General features: G+C 39.8%; 1 protein-coding gene across 10 annotated transcripts; it reads right to left on the bottom strand.

The window, feature by feature from the left end:
• Positions 1-1489: 1489 nt before the first annotated feature.
• Positions 1490-18727, bottom strand: LOC133346105 (ikaros family zinc finger protein-like). 10 transcript variants are annotated; one of them, XM_061557506.1, is made up of 9 exons: positions 18646-18697; positions 14144-14193; positions 11641-11703; positions 9811-9915; positions 6872-7195; positions 5653-5820; positions 4661-4780; positions 4351-4494; positions 1490-4208 (listed from the first exon to the last, which is right to left on the bottom strand). In XM_061557506.1, exons 3-9 carry the CDS (start codon positions 11678-11680, stop codon positions 3340-3342), a joined length of 1770 nt encoding a protein of 589 aa, XP_061413490.1. In that variant the 5' UTR covers positions 11681-11703; positions 14144-14193; positions 18646-18697; the 3' UTR covers positions 1490-3339. The 10 variants fall into 10 exon arrangements, with proteins under 10 accessions (XP_061413490.1, XP_061413489.1, XP_061413485.1 ...); XM_061557505.1 differs by lacking the exon at positions 18646-18697 and adding an exon at positions 18031-18509; XM_061557501.1 differs by lacking the exon at positions 18646-18697 and adding an exon at positions 18376-18486.
• Positions 18728-19078: the final 351 nt, after the last annotated feature.

The following is a 19078-nucleotide window of genomic DNA, read 5'->3' as shown; positions in this document are numbered from 1 at the left end:
CGAGAAACGTCAAGTCAGAAATTCATCTCTGGCTACTCAACAAGTCACGAGTGTTGGACGTTCTTTGTACAAGCCGACTTAAGCGTGTCCCATTGATTTACATTCACGATTTGCGGAAATAAATGACAGTGTAACAATTTATTTTAATTTTTTGTCCCTGGGGAGCAAGTGTTATTTCCTAATTGCTTACGTCTTAAAAGTACAGAAAATTGCTATTATTCCCCACAAACTTTAACTTTTGTGACCAGGACAGTGATATTTAGAAATGTACCTATTTTCCAGAAAATTCCAGATAGATTCAGTGCTGAGTAAACTTGGAGTAACTTCTAGAACTTTCCAGTAATATAAATAGTAGTATAAATACATGGGCCTTAAGCCCACCAGTTCAGTTTAATTCGAGCTGCCTAAGTGGATACATATCTGCATTTTTCTGAGATGGCATCGAGAGGCTGCAAGCATCCGGTAGACGCATTTTGCTATGTCTGTGGAAGCATCTGCTAAGATGTGGCTTCTTGGGCAATCACAAGGTCGAAAACTATGTGGAACTGGTTGAGACTGGTGAAGATCTACGGCACAATGGGCTGTGGGATTGCCCTCAAAGTCCATATCCTTGATGTTCATCTTGATAAATTCAAAGAGAACATGGGAGCGTACTCGGAGGAGGAAGGGGAGGGCTTCCACCAGGATATACTGGACTTTGAACGCCGCTACCAAGGACAGTATGAGAACATGATGGGAGACTACATTTGGGGGGCTGATTCGTGAAAGTGACTTAGTGTCATCGTAAATCTCGAAAAACTACTCACTTCTAAATCTTTTGTATATATTTTTGCATTACTTTAGTATAAATAAATGTTAATTTTGATTCATTTTGGTTTTTTCCTGACTTTATGTGAACGAAAAGACACAAATTCGTCCGTTTTTTCATTGAAAATAGCTAAATTTCAAAATATCACCGTCCTGATCACAAAAGCAAAGTTTGTGGGGAATAATAGTCATTTTCTATACTTTTTTGGTATAAGCAATTACGAAATAACACTTACTACCCAGGAGCAAAAATGGAGTTACATAGTGTTAGTACTATTTGTGCCAAAAGCACCGCTTTAGTAGGGGGGGGGTACTAATCAGCACTCATGGAGGCATTGAGAGGTCTCCAAATTCTTACATTTAGCACTTTGAAAGACTTATATAAGTATAGGTATCCACTGCTAGCTAGTTGTATTTTTATGATGTAAGATTGCGTTGCAATGATTAGTTAAACCATGATAGGTATGTATACTCTTAGTTATTTCGGTAAAGTCACGTAGGTACCTTCGTGACTTTACCGAAAGAACCAAAGAGTATGAATCCTTGCAGTCACGAAAGCTTCAAATCTAGAACATGATAGGTATGCACAAACGGCAACTGAATCGACCGCTTACAAAACTAAACAGCGCCACCTACCGCGCACAAACTGGCATTGCCAATAAACGTCAAACATTATTTCGGGCATTTTCACATGTTTTTTTCAATGATTTGTTTATTAGCATAATTAGTCGACCACACTTTCAGCCTTTTTTGAAAAAATATGTTTCCTATAAATAACCAAAATCTGCAATAATAAAAACAAGCGACAGCAGCGAGAACTGGAGCAGTATGTTTGGCGGGAAAGCAAAGACCGTCAAAACGCCTTAAGTCAACGTCTCTACTAAAGCCTTTTGCATTGTAGAAATCAATCGTATACAACCCCATCATTCGTTCAGCTTCACTAAATACATCACTTAAAATACAACTGTAAAAACGTTCAGGCCTACAATCAAGAATCCCAGCACAATATAGTTTGAAATACAGTATGCAACATACATAGAGAGCCTTCATTCGGTATTGACTTCAATATTTTAAAGGGGAAATGTTCCATAAGAATGCATCAAACGTTCAAAACATCATAAAGTGCCTTCAAATCACACAGTACTTTTGGTCAACAAAACGAGTCTAAAGTACCCCCATCATTGCTGCAAATGTTATGCCAGAATATAACTCCCAAATAGGTGTGTAGATACATCAACATTTTTTAAACATAACTGATGATTTTTACTTAGAAATCTTTTTTATGTAAAAATAACTATTCAACATTCAAAGCGCCAGCTATCACTAGCCAACTAATAAACAAACACTTAGTTACTGAACCTAAAAAGTGCATTTTTGCAGTTTTATTACCATTAATTTTCAATAGCACTGTCTTACAGCCCAGAAATAGTTGACATGCAAGTAAAAATGCAAGCTAGCGATTTACTAAGCAGCCATTTCACTGAAAGGTACTACTCAATATTTAAAGGCCAGCAGAGGTTAGCAAAGGCATTATAGAAATGTCAATAATTCATGTCATAGCACCAACTGTTGCCAGTCAGCAACTACAACAGTTCCAATCACAATATTTTGGTAGTTTATGACTGGCATGTTTGATCCCCATTTTCACAATCAAAATAAAGATTTTTTTTTTACGGTCACCATGCTTTAGATCACTCTTAGCAGGATGTACTGTATTATATTTTAGTGGCAAACCAAAACCATTTATGCAGTGGCTAAACTTAACAGTTTAGCATTGTCAGAGCAACCAGAAAAATAATGGTTCAAAGTACAGTATTTGAATACAAAATGTGCACATGATTACAAGCAGAAATGGAGCCCCACGTCATTGCTGAAATATTTAGAAACCAAACAGTGGCGAAATGTTTAGTAGAAGTACATTTTGACCTCAATATATCAAGGAATACAATTTCAATGAAACAGGTTTTAAAATGTGCTCCAAAGGTTTGTCCACAAAGATGTGCATAACAATAATCACTTCATTCTTCGGATTTAAAAGTATTTTTGTATACAACACAAAATTTGGCTCACTTTAAGCTACATAGTCTACTATGTTTCATTATTAGAATGGTAACAAATACAATGGGATATTTTGATTTTACTGTATTTTTTTCTTTTACTTAATAACCACTTTAAAAACTAGGCTATATTTGCAACGTAAAAGTACATCTTCTATTGAAGCTTCATGAAACTCTTAATCTTGATCATTATATCAACTAAACCATTGTTTTCAAATACAATCCATATAAGTTCACATAAATCTTACAAAAACATTATCTCAGTTCAAATCCATTAGAAACTGCTTCAAAGTGCTTAAGATGTCTTTCAAAACAAAGCAGCTATCCAAAATTTGCATTTTAATAAATGTCATGAGGGTGAAAGCAATAACTTCTCCATTCCCTGTGTAAACAGGTTCACCATGCTCTTTGAGCAATCCCCAGACCCTTTCCTTGGTGCACACTTTGTCATATTAGTGCAATTTCCCATTCTTGCTTACTCAATCGTACGAATATGTTCTCCACGGATAATGTGTGAAGAAAACTCGTATCGATCTCGACTGCGGTGGCCGCACACGTTACACTCGAAAGGGTCACGGAAGCCATGGCAGCCCATGTGTAGAGTGTACATCACGTGGTCAAGAAAGATCACCTGACAGTGCAGACAATTGTATGCCCTCATGTATTCCCCATCAGGCCCCATTACCCGATAGGCCAACCCTCCTTCCGAGGCAGGTGGCCTTGGCTGTCCTCCCCCTTCTTGTAGCTGGGGCACATCTTCCCTCGCTGGTGTACTTGCTGCATCTTGCGTGGCACTGGAGTTTCCGGTTCTTGACTGACCTGCGCTGCAATTAGCTCGGCCTTGGAACAGACGTCGGCCTCTCTCGTCGTGGCTGCTCTCAGTGTCTGTGGAATCGGGGCAGCTATTGCTGGGCGAAGACGCCACTGCTGCTGTTGCTCTACCGTGAAACCCCAGAGATGCTCTGTCTCTTGGCAATCGTTGCTCCGATGTGCCCTTCTGTCTGCCGGACGACTGGAACCCATGCCCTGGAAGGGGTGATCCTTGGCTCCTAGGGCTTGGCTGGCCTGCTGTATGAGAATAGACGGCACCAATTACTGGTGCATAGTCTTCTATTGAGTTGGGAGGGTTCGGGATGGCGAGGCTTGGAGATGGAGGCTGAATGCGATTGCTTTCACTGCTGTGTAAGACCAAAGGCTGCAGTGAAGGTGACTGCGACAACAGTGGCCTGACTCCGAGATATGTAGACATTGCTTGTTCCACAAAATGAGGTGCCTCATTTTGATCCGAGCTTACCATTTGTTCACAGCGAATATCAGATAAATCCAAATTATGACGCTTCTGGTCTGCAAATAAACATCAAGAAAAATCTTTAAATAGGAATATGCTTTTAACTCAAATCATTATTACTTAAGTAAACAAATCACTATGTATAATATAAACTTCAAGTATTGCATGTTATTTAAGTAAAAACAAAATCATGCTTACTAAAGAGCTTCTGTGGGGTGGAGCTTTTGCGTTTTGCCAGGAAGCTGCCTGGCAGCTGGTCTGGTAGGGGTATTCTGTCTGAACCAGCCTCCAGTAACCCGTCAGCAACCGGCTGATCCATATGGACCCTAATGTCTGCGTCTGCTGAACCAGATCACAAAACTGACCGTTAACAAAAGTGTCATAGGTCAGTTTTGTAAAATCAATTCGTCACTAACAATGACTTTATACAACTCAAATGGCATAGGCATCGTGCAATTATTGTTGCTTTAATATTAGAAAATTTACACGTCCAAGTAAAATCGTGTACCTTCTTGATTTCTGGTAGAAAGCTGCTGCTGGTATGCAGGGCAACGCTCCAGGTGTTCTTCTAGTGAGCTGCGCTGCTTATAGCAGCGTGAACAGTGGCTGCACTTGTATGGCTTTCCAACTGTGGAGAGAAAAAGGGGCAGTGTGATGTCTTCTAGTACTTCCAGTAACTTTATATAGGAACGAATATAGGTGTCAAGATTCTACGAAAACTATAGTAATATATATATAATTTGTTACTTGGTTGATCTTTTTGGAGAAAACACATCCAACCCTCTTTTAATGTCCCTGTAAAATCCATTGCATCGTTTCATTACAAATAACCTTGAGGTGTCATCTTCTATATATATATAAATGGGAAATTTGTGAATGTGTCTGTTCGAAATGTTTAGCATACTTCCCAACATGCAACAAACTTGAAATTTGGCACGTGGGTAGCTTCCAGACTGGACACAATGTGGGGTGGGGGGGGGGGGTGCAATAATGAATATATTTTGCACGGCAAGTGAGCGGTGACGTCACATCTGTGATGTCACCCGCATACAGCAACGTCACGCAGTGTGTGCCTGCTGACGTCACACATCCCCCCCCCCCCACCAAGTCTCGGGCGAAGCCGGGTAATAAAGCTAGTTAAAGTATAAACATGAAATTACCATAACGTATAAAACTGGACTACAGAAAAATGTTCCCGCATTTCCGATTAGCACGGTTAGCTATGGACGGTGAGAAAGTTAAACGTACATCCATGAAGATGACGGTTTTTTTCGTTAACTATAAGTCAAAAAATTTTAATAAATTACGATGGAGAAAAAGGTTTAAAATGACGGGTGGATGAAGACTCACTGAAACCAAATTTTCAACAAATCATTTTTCATTACATGGTTAAACATATTGTTTCCAAACAAATTTCAGATATCACTTTATTAGCTTCAACGGACGTGAAATGAGTGAAAAGTACACGCGAATATATAAAGAAAGGATATGTCGTCATACCTGAGTGCGTACGAAGGTGGCCCATCAGAGCATCTCTTCGACGGCAGGCATAGCTACACAAGTGGCACTTGAACGGCTTCTCGTCAGTATGAAGCTTGATGTGGCGCAGCAGGTTCCCTTTTTGTGTAAATGAGGCACCACATTGGCTGCACTGGAAAGGACGCTCACCTGCATGCAGATCACGATTCATCCCCACATTATAAATCGAGATTTTTTTTTTTTTCCAATGAGACCAAACTTTACATCTATTGAACTTATTAAACATGTTGTGGGTTATGAAGAGTTAACATTGTCACTACTAACATGAAATACTTGCTTCGATGTTTTTATTCCTTGCAGATCTAGGGAGCTAAGTAGGGTCGAGCCTGGGTAGTGCTTGGCTGAGTGACCACCATTAACGGCCATGTTGTCAGCTGCAGGCAGTGCAGCTAAATTAATTGTTGTATTGTACCATAATCCAATATTTATGTTCCCTGCCTTCACCAACCTGCACTATTATAGTAAAGTATTGTCAAATTGACGAATTGGCGGTACACCGGTGCAGCGTGACACACCGATCCTCATAAAATAGTCTGACAATGCCACTGCTGCCCTTTACCGAGTTGCTGACTCTGCATCAGAAGTTGCCTTAGATTCAGCAGCGCCTTTCCCATTAAAATGTGCGACATGAGTCAATCTTTAAGATACCACTGTCTGCCAAGAAATTATTCCGGAAATTAATCCAGGAATCGTCCGACCAAGCCTCGAGCATGAGTCAAATATGCCTTTTGAACACGGAGCCAATCGTCATCAGGCTGAGTGCAATGTGCCAACAGACTGTGAAGCTTCATGTTCAGCTGCTCATAACATTTGTCTTCGACTGCATTGACATCACGACAACTGATTTTGCCGCACCCCATAATATTTTCTGACCGGGGTGGCGAATCGCAGGAAAATAAATAATCATAGCGATTTTATTTTATTTTATAAAGCGCACTGATATACCGCCAATACATTAAAATATGACCTGCATGGCATGGGGAGGCCGCTCGTCCAGCAATGGCTTACAAAAGGGTTATACATGTACATGGTTTTTGTGCGAATACAATGATAACATTTTCATGAAAGCCAAATTTTCCATTGCTCTATTTTGAAAATTTTTACTATACATACAATCAACACAAAACTTGTCAGTTGCTTATGATTAAGTTGTGTAACATTCATATTCAGCCATTCTCACCAGTGTGGCTGCGCTTGTGCACCATAAGAACATTGGGGCCAATGCACACCATGCCGCACACATCGCATGCCAACTTGCTGCTGCCATTGCCACTTGAAAATCGTCTCGTTTCCCCGGGTGACCCGAAGTGCCCTCTCTCCTCGCTGCCTTCATCTAATGCGCCACAGCCCAACATGGACCCGTAGCCATCTGGCTTTCCATCCTCATGGCAGCCCGCATCCTCCATCCCATTGGTCAGTTCATCCTGCGCATGCACACCCTCCACTTCTTCTTCCTCCTCCTCTTCCCCACCACTGCTGATAACTTCTGTTTTCACCGAGCTTCCTGGACAAGGATGATAGCAATGCCTATTTTTAAAAAAAGTACACTTGCTTGGCTAGACAAAGGGACTTTTTTTACTTTATAATCTTCAAGTTAATAGTGTCCACTTTGAGAAATGTTATGTTCAATATACACAAGTGCAGCACCTTGAGGGTTCACTATACAATTATTACTCAACGTGTTTTATAGAAAATAAAGTTCATCCTGCTTACAAAATACAATACCTTTGGATAAGTGCTAAATCTCAGTACCTGTGCAAGCAAAAACCCACAAAATACTGCAGTATCCACAGAAACACCACCAGTGCTTTATGTCCATGATCATGCTTCGCATGCCAATTAAGGGCAGGTCAAGAGTGAAATATATGCTTCTTGTGTCCTAAACTTTTGGCCTGTTATTTATTTAGAACTGGACCATTTCACAGAAAATGTAATGGCCACTAACAACAATAACCACCGGATGAAATGTGAACTCACAGCAATATTTTAGTGTTTACTAGGGCCTTGAGATAAATGCAGTGCATCAAAATGATTGTACTCATAAACTGCACAGCCCTAGTGAACAGAAATTTCACCAAAAGGAAACACACTGAATTGGCCCTTTTATGGACCTTTTTTCGAAAAAAAAGGAGCTGATGACATTTTTAGCAATAGGATGGTTCAGACAGAACATTATATCTTCACATTTAGACCAAAAAATCCATTAGTAAATGTATACTTGCCCTTCTACGACAAACCTTGTGAAAATCAATTTTATGGAGACTTCTTAAAAATGTTTACCCGTTTCTGCAGACAGCTGTCTCATTTTCTACACAACAGCTAAATATAATTCTAGCCCAACATAGGACTCAATTATGCCTTGTTGACAGGTTATAAAGGAAAGTTTAAAAATATTCTTAAAATAATTACAAAGTTCAGCTAAATTTCTTTCCTCTTTTCAAACTTTGTATCATTACAAAAGAACAAATATCAGTAACTGCATTGGCTATGTTACTAATAGTTATCTATACTATTATTTAACATTGATATTTATTCCATGTCACAGTAAACCATGAATGTGCAAAAATAGTACAACCAGCCATCTGGAGAAAAAAAAACCGCAGTGCCAGCAAAAAGAGGAGCGAGTTTGAGCTGCAGGGAAAGTGGAAACGGTTTGCGGGAATGCATCTTAAAGTGGACGAGAAGGCGAAAGAAAACAACATTATGCCTAAAAACTAGTGGTAAGCTGCTTTAAATGTATTCCCTTAACATAGCACCCACATATTCCCATGTGTTAAATGTACTGTATAGCTAAAGAACACCAACATTATACCATTCCTGGCAGAATTTTATTTCATAACAATATTGTAATTCTCTAAATTGCTTATGAGAATATGAATACGTTTTAAATTATATAAAATGTTCTTGGGATATAGTTGTCTGTATATCAAAATCACTTAAAAATATTTGACATGTTAGCATACCGAGAACCTTTAAATACAACCTACACGTCTAAGCAACTTTTTTCAAGCCTCTGAAAGTTGATGGTGTCGCCCAGATTAGTGACCAAGTCATCTTCTCCAATTGCATCCTTAACCATGATGGCTGTATGCCTATACGATTATATCTGCCCACAAATCACCCTGCTGCCTAGACATATATACTCAAATGTAGAATGTGTTATACACGACATCTCCAAACCACAAAAGGGCATGGGAACATTTGTTTTTGTTATATGGTACATAGCACCATAGCAACCACACACCTTTACAATTTGGGTAATATTTATTACGCAGTAATTGTAGATATTATTTTGATGAGGATTTTCCAGTACACGTGTTTACATTAATAACAAAATAAATAAGGAGACGATACGTCTCCTTAATATATCTATCCCATCAGCCAAAGGGCCTTCTGGGAGTGCTTAATTTTATCAGCATTATTTCAATACAAGCAACTCTGAACTGGTTTTTGCTGATGATACAATGCCAAAACTGGTCCAGTTTGCTTGTACTGAAACAATACTGATGAAATTATACACTCCAAGCTTTGTAAATAATAATGTTACATTTATGTGGAAGGCAGGATACATTGTCCGCTTATTTATATTGTGCTTATATTGACAATCAGGAAAATTGTATGCATTTTCTGTTTTTCAGAAACGTATATTAATTATGATAGCAATATTTATTGTATCATTAAGTCTCGAAAAAACTCACCGAGTAAAGATTAGGAAGCCTATTCTTAAGGCAAACAATCCAATTCCTTGTCATGGTCGATTAAACTATTATACCTCGGGGACTGGTAACTTCTGTACCACCTCTTGGTCTGAAGTCAGAGCTTATCTTATGGAATTAGTATTCACTGCCACAGGAATAGAAAATGTTCACATTGCCTTAGAACAGCAAAGGAAAGTAGCACCAGCATGGGAAGATAAAGTTTTTTTCTAAGATACCATGAGTATTTTGGAAAATACTTTGCATAACAGTGTGACATAAAATAGGCAACAGGATCAACCAAAAAATGCTTTGATCATGATCACAGAGAAGTAATGAATGTTGGAATATTCTCATAATACATTCAGTAATCATTCCAAGAGTAGTAAGTACACTGGCCACCACCATTACTCAGCCCTCTTACCGTGAACGGCATGTCCTGGAGATGATCTGGGGCTGATGGGACCGCTGGCATGAGTCCCCATGCCAGATTCCAGACAACTTTTATCTGGAGACGATGCTCCGCTCCCTGTAAAAATACCCAACAAGTTCTCAGAAGTCAAAAATTGCACATGTAAATCAGAACCTAAACAAAAAAAGTAGGCGTATTAAATAGACTGCAATTTGATTGTATACGTTCTCTGAGATGCTCAAATAAGGAAAGCATGCGTAGGGTTGCATATAACACACAAACTAAATCTCTCATGTGAGCCTAAATGAACAGAAATACCGCTTGTGCAATATTTCTATATTTAGAAGCATTTACTTAAGCTGCATATTTGTACTCTGTGTGCTTGTCACTATTAGCATAAAACACTCACTTTCGAACCTGAGCAATATAATTTTTGCATGAGCATACACGAAATGCTATAATAGTAATGTGCATGTTTTATTGTTACTTTCACTATTTCTCAAAATATTTCCTATTATTTCAATGTCCCTCTTCCACTTGGTTTCACTGTATAAACTAATTAATTCTAACTTTTTAACAATAAGAAATATACCCACAAAATAACTGTGGCTTGAAGCCGAGTCTAGACTATGGTATCTAAGTGGTAAGGTATTCTTGGAAGCCGCATTTCCTAGTTGTGGGTTGTACTTCATGTGATTAGCATACAGGAGTACCGTTATGAATGAATGTCGGAATGCCAAACATCATTCTGATTCTTCTCTTTGATGCGTTTTTTTTAGTTGGACATTGTGTATTTGTTACTGTTATTTTACGTGGCATTTAGTCACCAAAAGTCTCCATGAATCCATAAAAATGGAAGGTTATGTGTAAATCCTATCTGGCAATGAGTAACTTTCCACAGCATCAATAATAGTTTTATTTTGGCATGCCAACTATGGAACCATGTATTAGCCCTGGTTATAATATTTAAAACATTACATTATGGCTTTCTATGCATTAATGTGATATAATACTGTCCTACCAACTGTATACATAGATTAGACTGAGACATTGACAAGACTCCGGAGTGAACTTTACCAATTATAGTAACTTATTTTCTCAAAAAATATTTTACTAGATAAATGTTTGGCGTGTAAATCGTTTTTAGCCAAATTTGACTTCCATATAAATATATATGCAAGTGTAGATGTAATAACAAACATGTGCATTGCATGTACAAAAGACAAATAAAAATAATATTTGTGGCCATTTTATCATTCAGATCACCAACTCCAATAGTTAAGAAAATGTGGCCATCATATAAGGCAGCAGAGAAATAGACAAGTGTACCGTTTTCATTCTGCCAACACCAAACTTTTCTGATTGTACATAACTGATTCCAAATGAGAACAAAGCTTCTCTGCAGATGTATCTGTTACAAGTTAACAAAACTACCCTATGAGCCTTTAGATTGGACGATGCAATAGCAAAGAGCAGCATCCCAGCTATGAAGCCATGGTGAATCAAATAATAGCATCCCATACTCTTTGGTTCTTTCGGTGAAGTCATGATTTATTTGAAAGAACCAGAGTATGGATTCCTGCAATCACGAAAGCTTCAAATCAATAGCATCCCAGCTATATTTGGCAATCATACCCGTTTAACATGCATAGATTTGGTTCCTGAAACTGAGTGACCCCAACAAGGGATCTGCCAAAAATTATCTGTACTGTCACACATCCAAAGGGCCTGGCTTTAAGCATCCTTAATTTCAATTGGTTGATTTCTAAAGTGATTTTATAATTGTAAATCTGACCACTCTTAATTGCTGATGGCAATAAAAGTGCAATTTTAGACTAGTACCTGAAAGATGTGCATGTCCATTGGTCCCTTCAACTTCCATTGTTAAGGCACAAAGTTGAAGGCCTTTAAAAACAAGCATAAAAATAAAAAATATAAACCTCCATTAAAAATATAATTTATTTCTTTAACATTAAAATGGCTACTGTGCATTATAAGCTAAAAAACATTTGGCAAACTCATCTGCATTAAGCAATCCCTGGTTGTAGTAATTAGCATTTATATGTAGTGTTTTGGAGTACATTTTATTATTGCTATCTAGTGTTTTGGAGTACATTCAGTTTATTATTCAGCAACATTTTATATAGGAACAAGTAAATAGAAATAGCGCCTACAAGTTGTAACACTTATGGAAAAGTTAATCGTTTTTTAATAGAAATTAACACTTCTTAAAGCATTCAGTCACTGATGAAAAAACAATTATAATATACTCAAGACAGAATTCTCATTAAATGTGGAAAATCTGTGGAAAATGTCGAGTGATGGTTGGTAACTATATTTTCTGATGGTATTTTAACTACATTCCAATTAGATGTGCTGTGTGGTAAAACATACTTTAAATGCGTGCATTTCAATTAAAATGTAAGTCCATGCATGAGAAAAGGTCTAATTTCAACTCCCAAATATTACCAAAGAAAGTTCTCTGTAGTGTAGGATAGTCCGTCGCAGCCAACCCTCGGGTCAAGGGAGGCGAGAAACAAACGAATCTGAACAAAAAATTACAATTTTGTTTTTATTATTAAGATTTGCAATAATTCGCAACAAAACTCAACTCTTTTGCAAGAAATTATGGCATTTAAACTTAGGTAATCCTACATGCAAAGCACGAATCGACAGGGAAAACTTGATGTAATGTACCCTAAAAATCGAATTTTCATTTAGCTATATAGATGTACCATTTACAAATAATCAAGAAATGCCATTACTCATCTGAACCAATAATGACAATACAATTTGAATACTGCTTACATAACCACTCTCAAAATGTTTTTCCTTTAGTGACATTTTTAGAGTTGTAGCATGTGGATATGCAATGAAAATATGGATTTCAATTGATTTTCTAGCAACAACGTGTTGTCATGTAAAATGAAATAACATTTACAGAAAATTACTAAAATGCTAAACTGTTATACAATTATTTTCATTATCCTTAAATATTACTCTTCTAAAATATTCTCCTTTATTAACAGGAAGTATGCCATCCCACGAGCATCTATTCCCCCCACATATCTTGCCCTTCTTCATGTCACTTCTCTCCCCCCCTCTCTGCTTCTCTTTCCACTAACTCAGAGTTAACATTCATCATATTTTATTAATATTTTTTTTAAAACACTGGTAGGTTTTCTGAAAGCTGCAGGTCATGGCCTGTCAATTGAAACCCAACTTTACCATCTGTCCTTCATAACTAACAGATGGTAGGCTATTGCACTATACAGTTGCTGTTAAATCAAATAAGGCAACATATAATTTATACAAATTATGGGCTCGAGTACAGGAAATGTTCATAAAATCCGGCAGCCTGCGATTATAGTAGGATTTGAAATTCCATAAGAGAATGTGTGAAAAAAATCTACGAAAGTATACATAAGATCACAATGTTTGAGGAGTGACAGTGGTTGGAAAAGGATTACATAACTCTCACTGCACCAAGCCCATCAGCTGGCTTCAGATCATCATAACGTGCACTACAGCCAGTCTGTGGTTGACCTAAGAATATTTTTTGTTTCATGTGAATTAGCAATTCACATTATTAAGTTATATTCATATTAATTAAGTGATTTGTGTAATATTACGAGATATCTGAATTTGTTTTCCTTTCATAATCAACTTACGAGTGGTCCTGATCACACCTAAATTATATTCTTATTTTATGATGATGTATTGCATGTCATCCTGCAGTGTCTCAGAAGATGCGGCAGGTAAGGCGATATACTCTCACAAAGGCTATTCACAGTGACAAGGTAATTTCTGAAAGTTGAATTGGAGAAACCAAGGTATAACACACAAATGAAAATACAACAGTGCATGTATATCTCAAGCGATTATTGAAGGTAGACTAGGATCACAATTATGAAATAAAGAGGTAAAAATAAAGAGGTAGGCTGAAGTTCTTTTGGAAAATTAATTTAATAATAAAAAGAGTAGCATACCAATGTGTCTAAAGAGGAAGGTTTTTAAAAAGTGCATACTGTCAAATGAATCAGATAAATAAAACCTGAAAACTAATCCAAAGCATGTAAAGTGCATTCTGGGAATTAAATTGAGTGACGAAAAGAGGAACACATGGATTAGAGAACAAATGCAAATCAGAGATAAATGGACTATTAAGAAAAGTGGATTTAAGGCACACTACTAGAAGGATGATGGTTGATAGAAAAGACTGGTAATGGAATTGGTGCCAAGAGTAAAGATGCCAACACAGACATGCCCGAGATTACCACTATGGAGAAAGAGCGATTAGATCAGTTCATGTGCAGGAGCAATGCAGATTATGGCATTACAATACCATGAGGATGATGATGACATGATGCTTCATCCAGCAGTAGACAGGTAATCCTGATGATGATTAAGACAAATTAGTATACATTACACTATGTAACACAATTTTTGTTCCTGGGTACTAAGTGTTATTTTTTTATTGCTTATGCCTAAAAAGTATAGAAAATGGCCATTATTCCTCACAAACTTTGCTTTTGTGACCAGGACTTACGTGAATGAAAGACACAAATGCACACCACGTTTTCTCATTGAAAATCGGTAAATTTCAAAATATCACTGTCCTGGTCACAAAAGCAAAGTTTGCGGGGAACAATAACAATTATCTGTACTTTTGAGACATAAGCAATTAGGAAATTACACTTACTAACTAGGAACATTTTTTTTTGTTACACAGTGTTGTTCAAAGTAACTGAGAGTGCATGAGCAAAGTTCAAGGTTTGGGTCAGAAAAAAGCACAACTGGCTTCAGGTCAGGAATGTAAGGGAAAAGAGATGGGAATGCCTTAAATGAATTCCAGGTCTTGCAAACCAGTTTTTTTACAGACAGCAAAAAAACCTGAATGTTTTACACCAGCCACTGTGATTAAAACCTGGAAACTGTCTAGCTTGGCTCTTGAGCATACTTTGCTTTTCAGGGGACACACTGAAAATTGATGACAACGACCTGAATGTACATAACAGAAATCAACGGGGAAATAAGAATAGCAACCAATTCCAAAAGAATGACCACAAAGAGCGGTGGTAGCTAGACAGTGGCTAACAGGGCATTTTATCCCGAGCTACTCGTACTTGACGAAACAAGATTTTAAGTTGCATTTTAAAAAATTATTGCGAATCACTCTCATCTCATTGCTTTCTATGACCAAGCAGTTTTACAGACCTTGGAACAACACATGTATTTATAATAGAAGGTATGTTTTCTTTCTGGAAAAAGGTAAACATTTCATGCAAGATGCATAGTGTTTGCCTTTAGTCGACGAGACAGTGGAATGAAACAGAGTAGGCAGCAACCTTGTGAAATGGACACATTCATATATCGTCTGCAATGCTGCCGATAACATTGAACCTGTTATCTAGCGAGTCAGTTGATCAGAAGTATAATGTGTACCCATGGTCAATTCTACCTTCATGCTGCATTCATAGACTGTTTCTGTGCAAATGTCTGAGGCAATAAAACAATCACCCAACACAAATTGTTAATGTCAGAATTTCAAATTCCCTAAAAGTAGAACCTGTAGTAAATTGTGCCTTACATCTTATTTATAAGGTCTACTGAATGTAATATTGCAGAAAATTCAAACTCATATTTACTTGGTGTAATGAAATCCCATTTTTTTAAACAAGATAACCAAGACTTGACTAATTTTGTGTTTGCAATGCTCTGCACGACTTTTGCATGCATAATGTATCAGACTTGTTATTTTTTTTATTTCAGCCACAACTTTGAAAACTCTGCAATATATGTCTACGAACAAACCACACTGAGTCACCCCATCTTATCAGATTTCAAAAGCAGGATTCAGCCTTGTTAGTTCTTGGATGAGAGAGTGTCCGAGTTGCTGTGGCTTTGAACTGCGAAATTGATAGGTGATGGTAGGCTGCAAATGGATTCTGGAACTCATCTGTGCAGAGCATTTGAATGTTATCCCCTTCTATACAAGGATTTTCTCAAGAAACACTCTGGTTTACTCTCACATCCCAAACACTGGAAATTGGCCATACATCCCAATGCAGAATCCTCCTGAAAAAGATCACTAAGACTCAGTGGGGCTTTACTGGGTAATAATAAAAATTGTAATATACTTCACCCAGTTATTTAAATCTAGTTTTAAATTATCCCGGCCCGTTATCAAAATATATTCATTGTGAAATGAGAAGCCTTATCGTGCAGTACTACCCTCTCCCCTTACTTTCAAATATCAAGGGCATATTTATATGGTTGCACGCCATATAACTAACTACATGAATACATTCAGAGGTGATTTTAGTAAAAAATATTTTTTTTAATCGGGTTTTAACCAAAAAAATACAAACTGAAGCATAAAACGAGGCTTAAATGCAAAAGTATGTTTAATAAACATTAAATGCCCTCAATTGTTACCATTAAATAGCAGTCTTAGATACCGTACTGTAATATTTCAGACACAAAAGAATCAGGTTGCGATTACAGTGAAAGAGAGACTATCTTAAAAAACGGGAAATATTCAACATATCAGTGGCATTCTGTGCAATAGACAAGCAAGCCCCTGTTATTACGACACACACTATCACACAAAAGGCATTCACAACTGCTGCACACGACTGCAGCGGCCGGGATGATAATACGAAAAAGAGACGACAGATAAAACTGGGAAGCCTTAGATTAAATGAGAACAGATAAGAGTGAGCCGAGGGACCAACGCAAGTGGGCTTCCAACCGAGTACAGCAACCACCACGCTGTTGCCACGATCAATCCCTGCAGGCTCAGCCATTGGAAAGCGAAGAAGATTCACGTGGCGAGGGAGCGGCGGCTATGATTAAAGCTGACTTACACAATCGCAAGGCACACAGGGCTCTCCCTCCGACCACCGTTAGAATAGCCACAGGATATAAACATGCATAATTGCTGTACATTATCTACGAATATACCGCTGTATACGGTACACCGATAGCGAGATGTTTAAAGGGATGGTAACGCAAGCATGCATTAGGATAAGTGCATTAGCCAATGCAATGTTGGAATGCGTTTGGAAACATTCTAAAGGTGAAGGATTGCGATAAAAGTTAAACACTGTTATGCACTACATAAGGCCTGTGTTGAACTACATATTAAGTATTCTGATTATACTGTACAGTAGTTTGTTTTGCTGCTCCGCCAGATTAAAATAATTCAATGTTCCCGTGGTATTTATAGTAGTTCCAGCACTGTATGCAGTGTGCCTATAGCAACACAGTACTGTGCAGTATACTTTATAGCACTGTACACGGTGCATAATACAACACAGCCCATCGTTTAAACACATGCATAATCCTTCCACACGGTCTTATTTGCGTTGTTTTTTAAAACACCACACATCACAAGCATCGTCGTATCGCATTGCCACCGAAACAAACCCTCCAGCCCGAGCTTGTTGGCCTCGAGACTGTACTGCGAAAGAGTCTTCCCGACAACACTGTACCCACTTGTATTTACACACACACATACACACACGTGCACACTTCATACACACACATACACACACTTCATACACACACTTCATACACACACTTACACACACATACACACACTTCATACACACACGTGCACCGTTCACGTGCCCCAGTATGAAGTACTAACTACTTGCTCTGCTGTACTCTACACGTGTGCATTGGGGGTGGTGGGGGGTGGTGGGGAGGGTGGTGGTGGTGGGGGGGTGGTGGTGGTGGTGTGAGGGTGGTGGTGGTTTGTGGTGGTGGTGGGGGGGTGGTTGTGGGTGGTTGTGGTGGTGGGGGGGTGGGTGGTGGTTGTGGGTGGTTGTGGTGGTGGAGGGGTGGATGGTGGTGGTTTGTGGTGGTGGTGGTGACCCAAGTTCGGAGCGGTTCGACTCCCTCCTCCCGCCCTCGGCCGTGTTGTTATTTCTCATTGCGCTTATCGGTGTGCAGTTATCGTATCGCTCTACACTACTTCATCAATTAATTAACGCGACCCCCTCCAATACTTACAAGGCGGCTACGCCTGCTGTGTACACAAGTGGACGGCTTCAAGAACGCTGTCAATTCCGGCATTTGATTAAACTCCGTTACTCATAAGCCGGTTTTCACACAGAAACAAGTCCATACGACACCCCCTCTTCTTTAACTTACACGAGTTTAAACGACAAAACAATGCGACCTGCTCTGCAGAGAGATACTACTACACACACGTACAGTGCTCACCTTCCTCCACGGCGTCTTTACATTAATCGGCGAACGCAATCAACAGCGCCGGAAATACGTTCCAAGTCATCGGCAAGTCAATCTTTCTATACATAAACAATAACGACGAGAAACCGCCGACGGACGCTCAGCACTAAAACACACGCACACACACACACAAAACCTCGTCGCAAATTATCGACGGGGCCTCGATCTCGCTCCACGTTACATAACCACGTCGCGACGGCTCCCGCATCGCAAAGAGCGGCGCCGCCGCCACCTCGCCTCGCCAGCCCCGCGTTGTCGTTCTTCATCCCACCCACCCACCACCACCAACCACTGACCAACCAACAAACAACCACGTACGAGACAAACCCGGCCTCGTAAACAACCACGGCAACGAACGCGCTCATTGCACGCTATCAACAACGGCGACGATGCCGATGGATGGTGGTGGATGGTTGATGGTAGTGGCAGTGGTGGTGGGTGAGGATGATAACGGTGACCCGTTGGGTCGTCAGGGGAACGAACGCGCGAAATCGCCCCCCCCCGACCCCCGAGTCCGACCCGAACCCCGACCCGACCCCCGAGTCCGACCCGAGCCCCGAGTCCGAGCCGAGTCCGAGCCGAGCTCACCCCCGAGGCGGCCGCCGCCGTCGTCGCGCGCGCCGAGGCGCCGAGCTCAGCGCGAGCCGCGCGCGCGCAGCGGGGGGAGGGGGGGGGGGCGCGGGGGGTGGGGTGGCAAAGGGGGAGGGGGCGGAGCAAGTGGAGTGCGAGGTGGGGGGGGTCTTTGAAGCTCAGCACAAGGGGATTGCGTGGCGGGGGACGGCACGAGAGGCGGGGGGCGGGGTGAGGGTGGAAGGGGGCGGGGCGGGGGGCGGGGCGAGGGGAGGGGCTCTACGGGGTGGAGATTCCAGCGACACTGAACTGCTGATGAGGCGCCGTTTGTCGAAACGGGTTTCAGGGTTTGCGAATGGGGAAATTAATAACGCCGCTGAAATTGTTCACTCCCCGAAGGGCCGTGGTCGACGATGGGCTGTGTGGGAAAGAATAGTGTGGTTTGTTTGTT

This window comes from Lethenteron reissneri, chromosome 23, assembly GCF_015708825.2.
Source record: "Lethenteron reissneri isolate LAM-NWPU_2019-01 chromosome 23, ASM1570882v1, whole genome shotgun sequence".
In the NCBI taxonomy this organism is placed as follows: Eukaryota; Metazoa; Chordata; class Hyperoartia; order Petromyzontiformes; family Petromyzontidae; genus Lethenteron; species Lethenteron reissneri.
The sequence above is the reverse complement of the archived record's forward strand: the minus strand, read 5'-3'. Positions and strand labels throughout refer to the sequence as shown.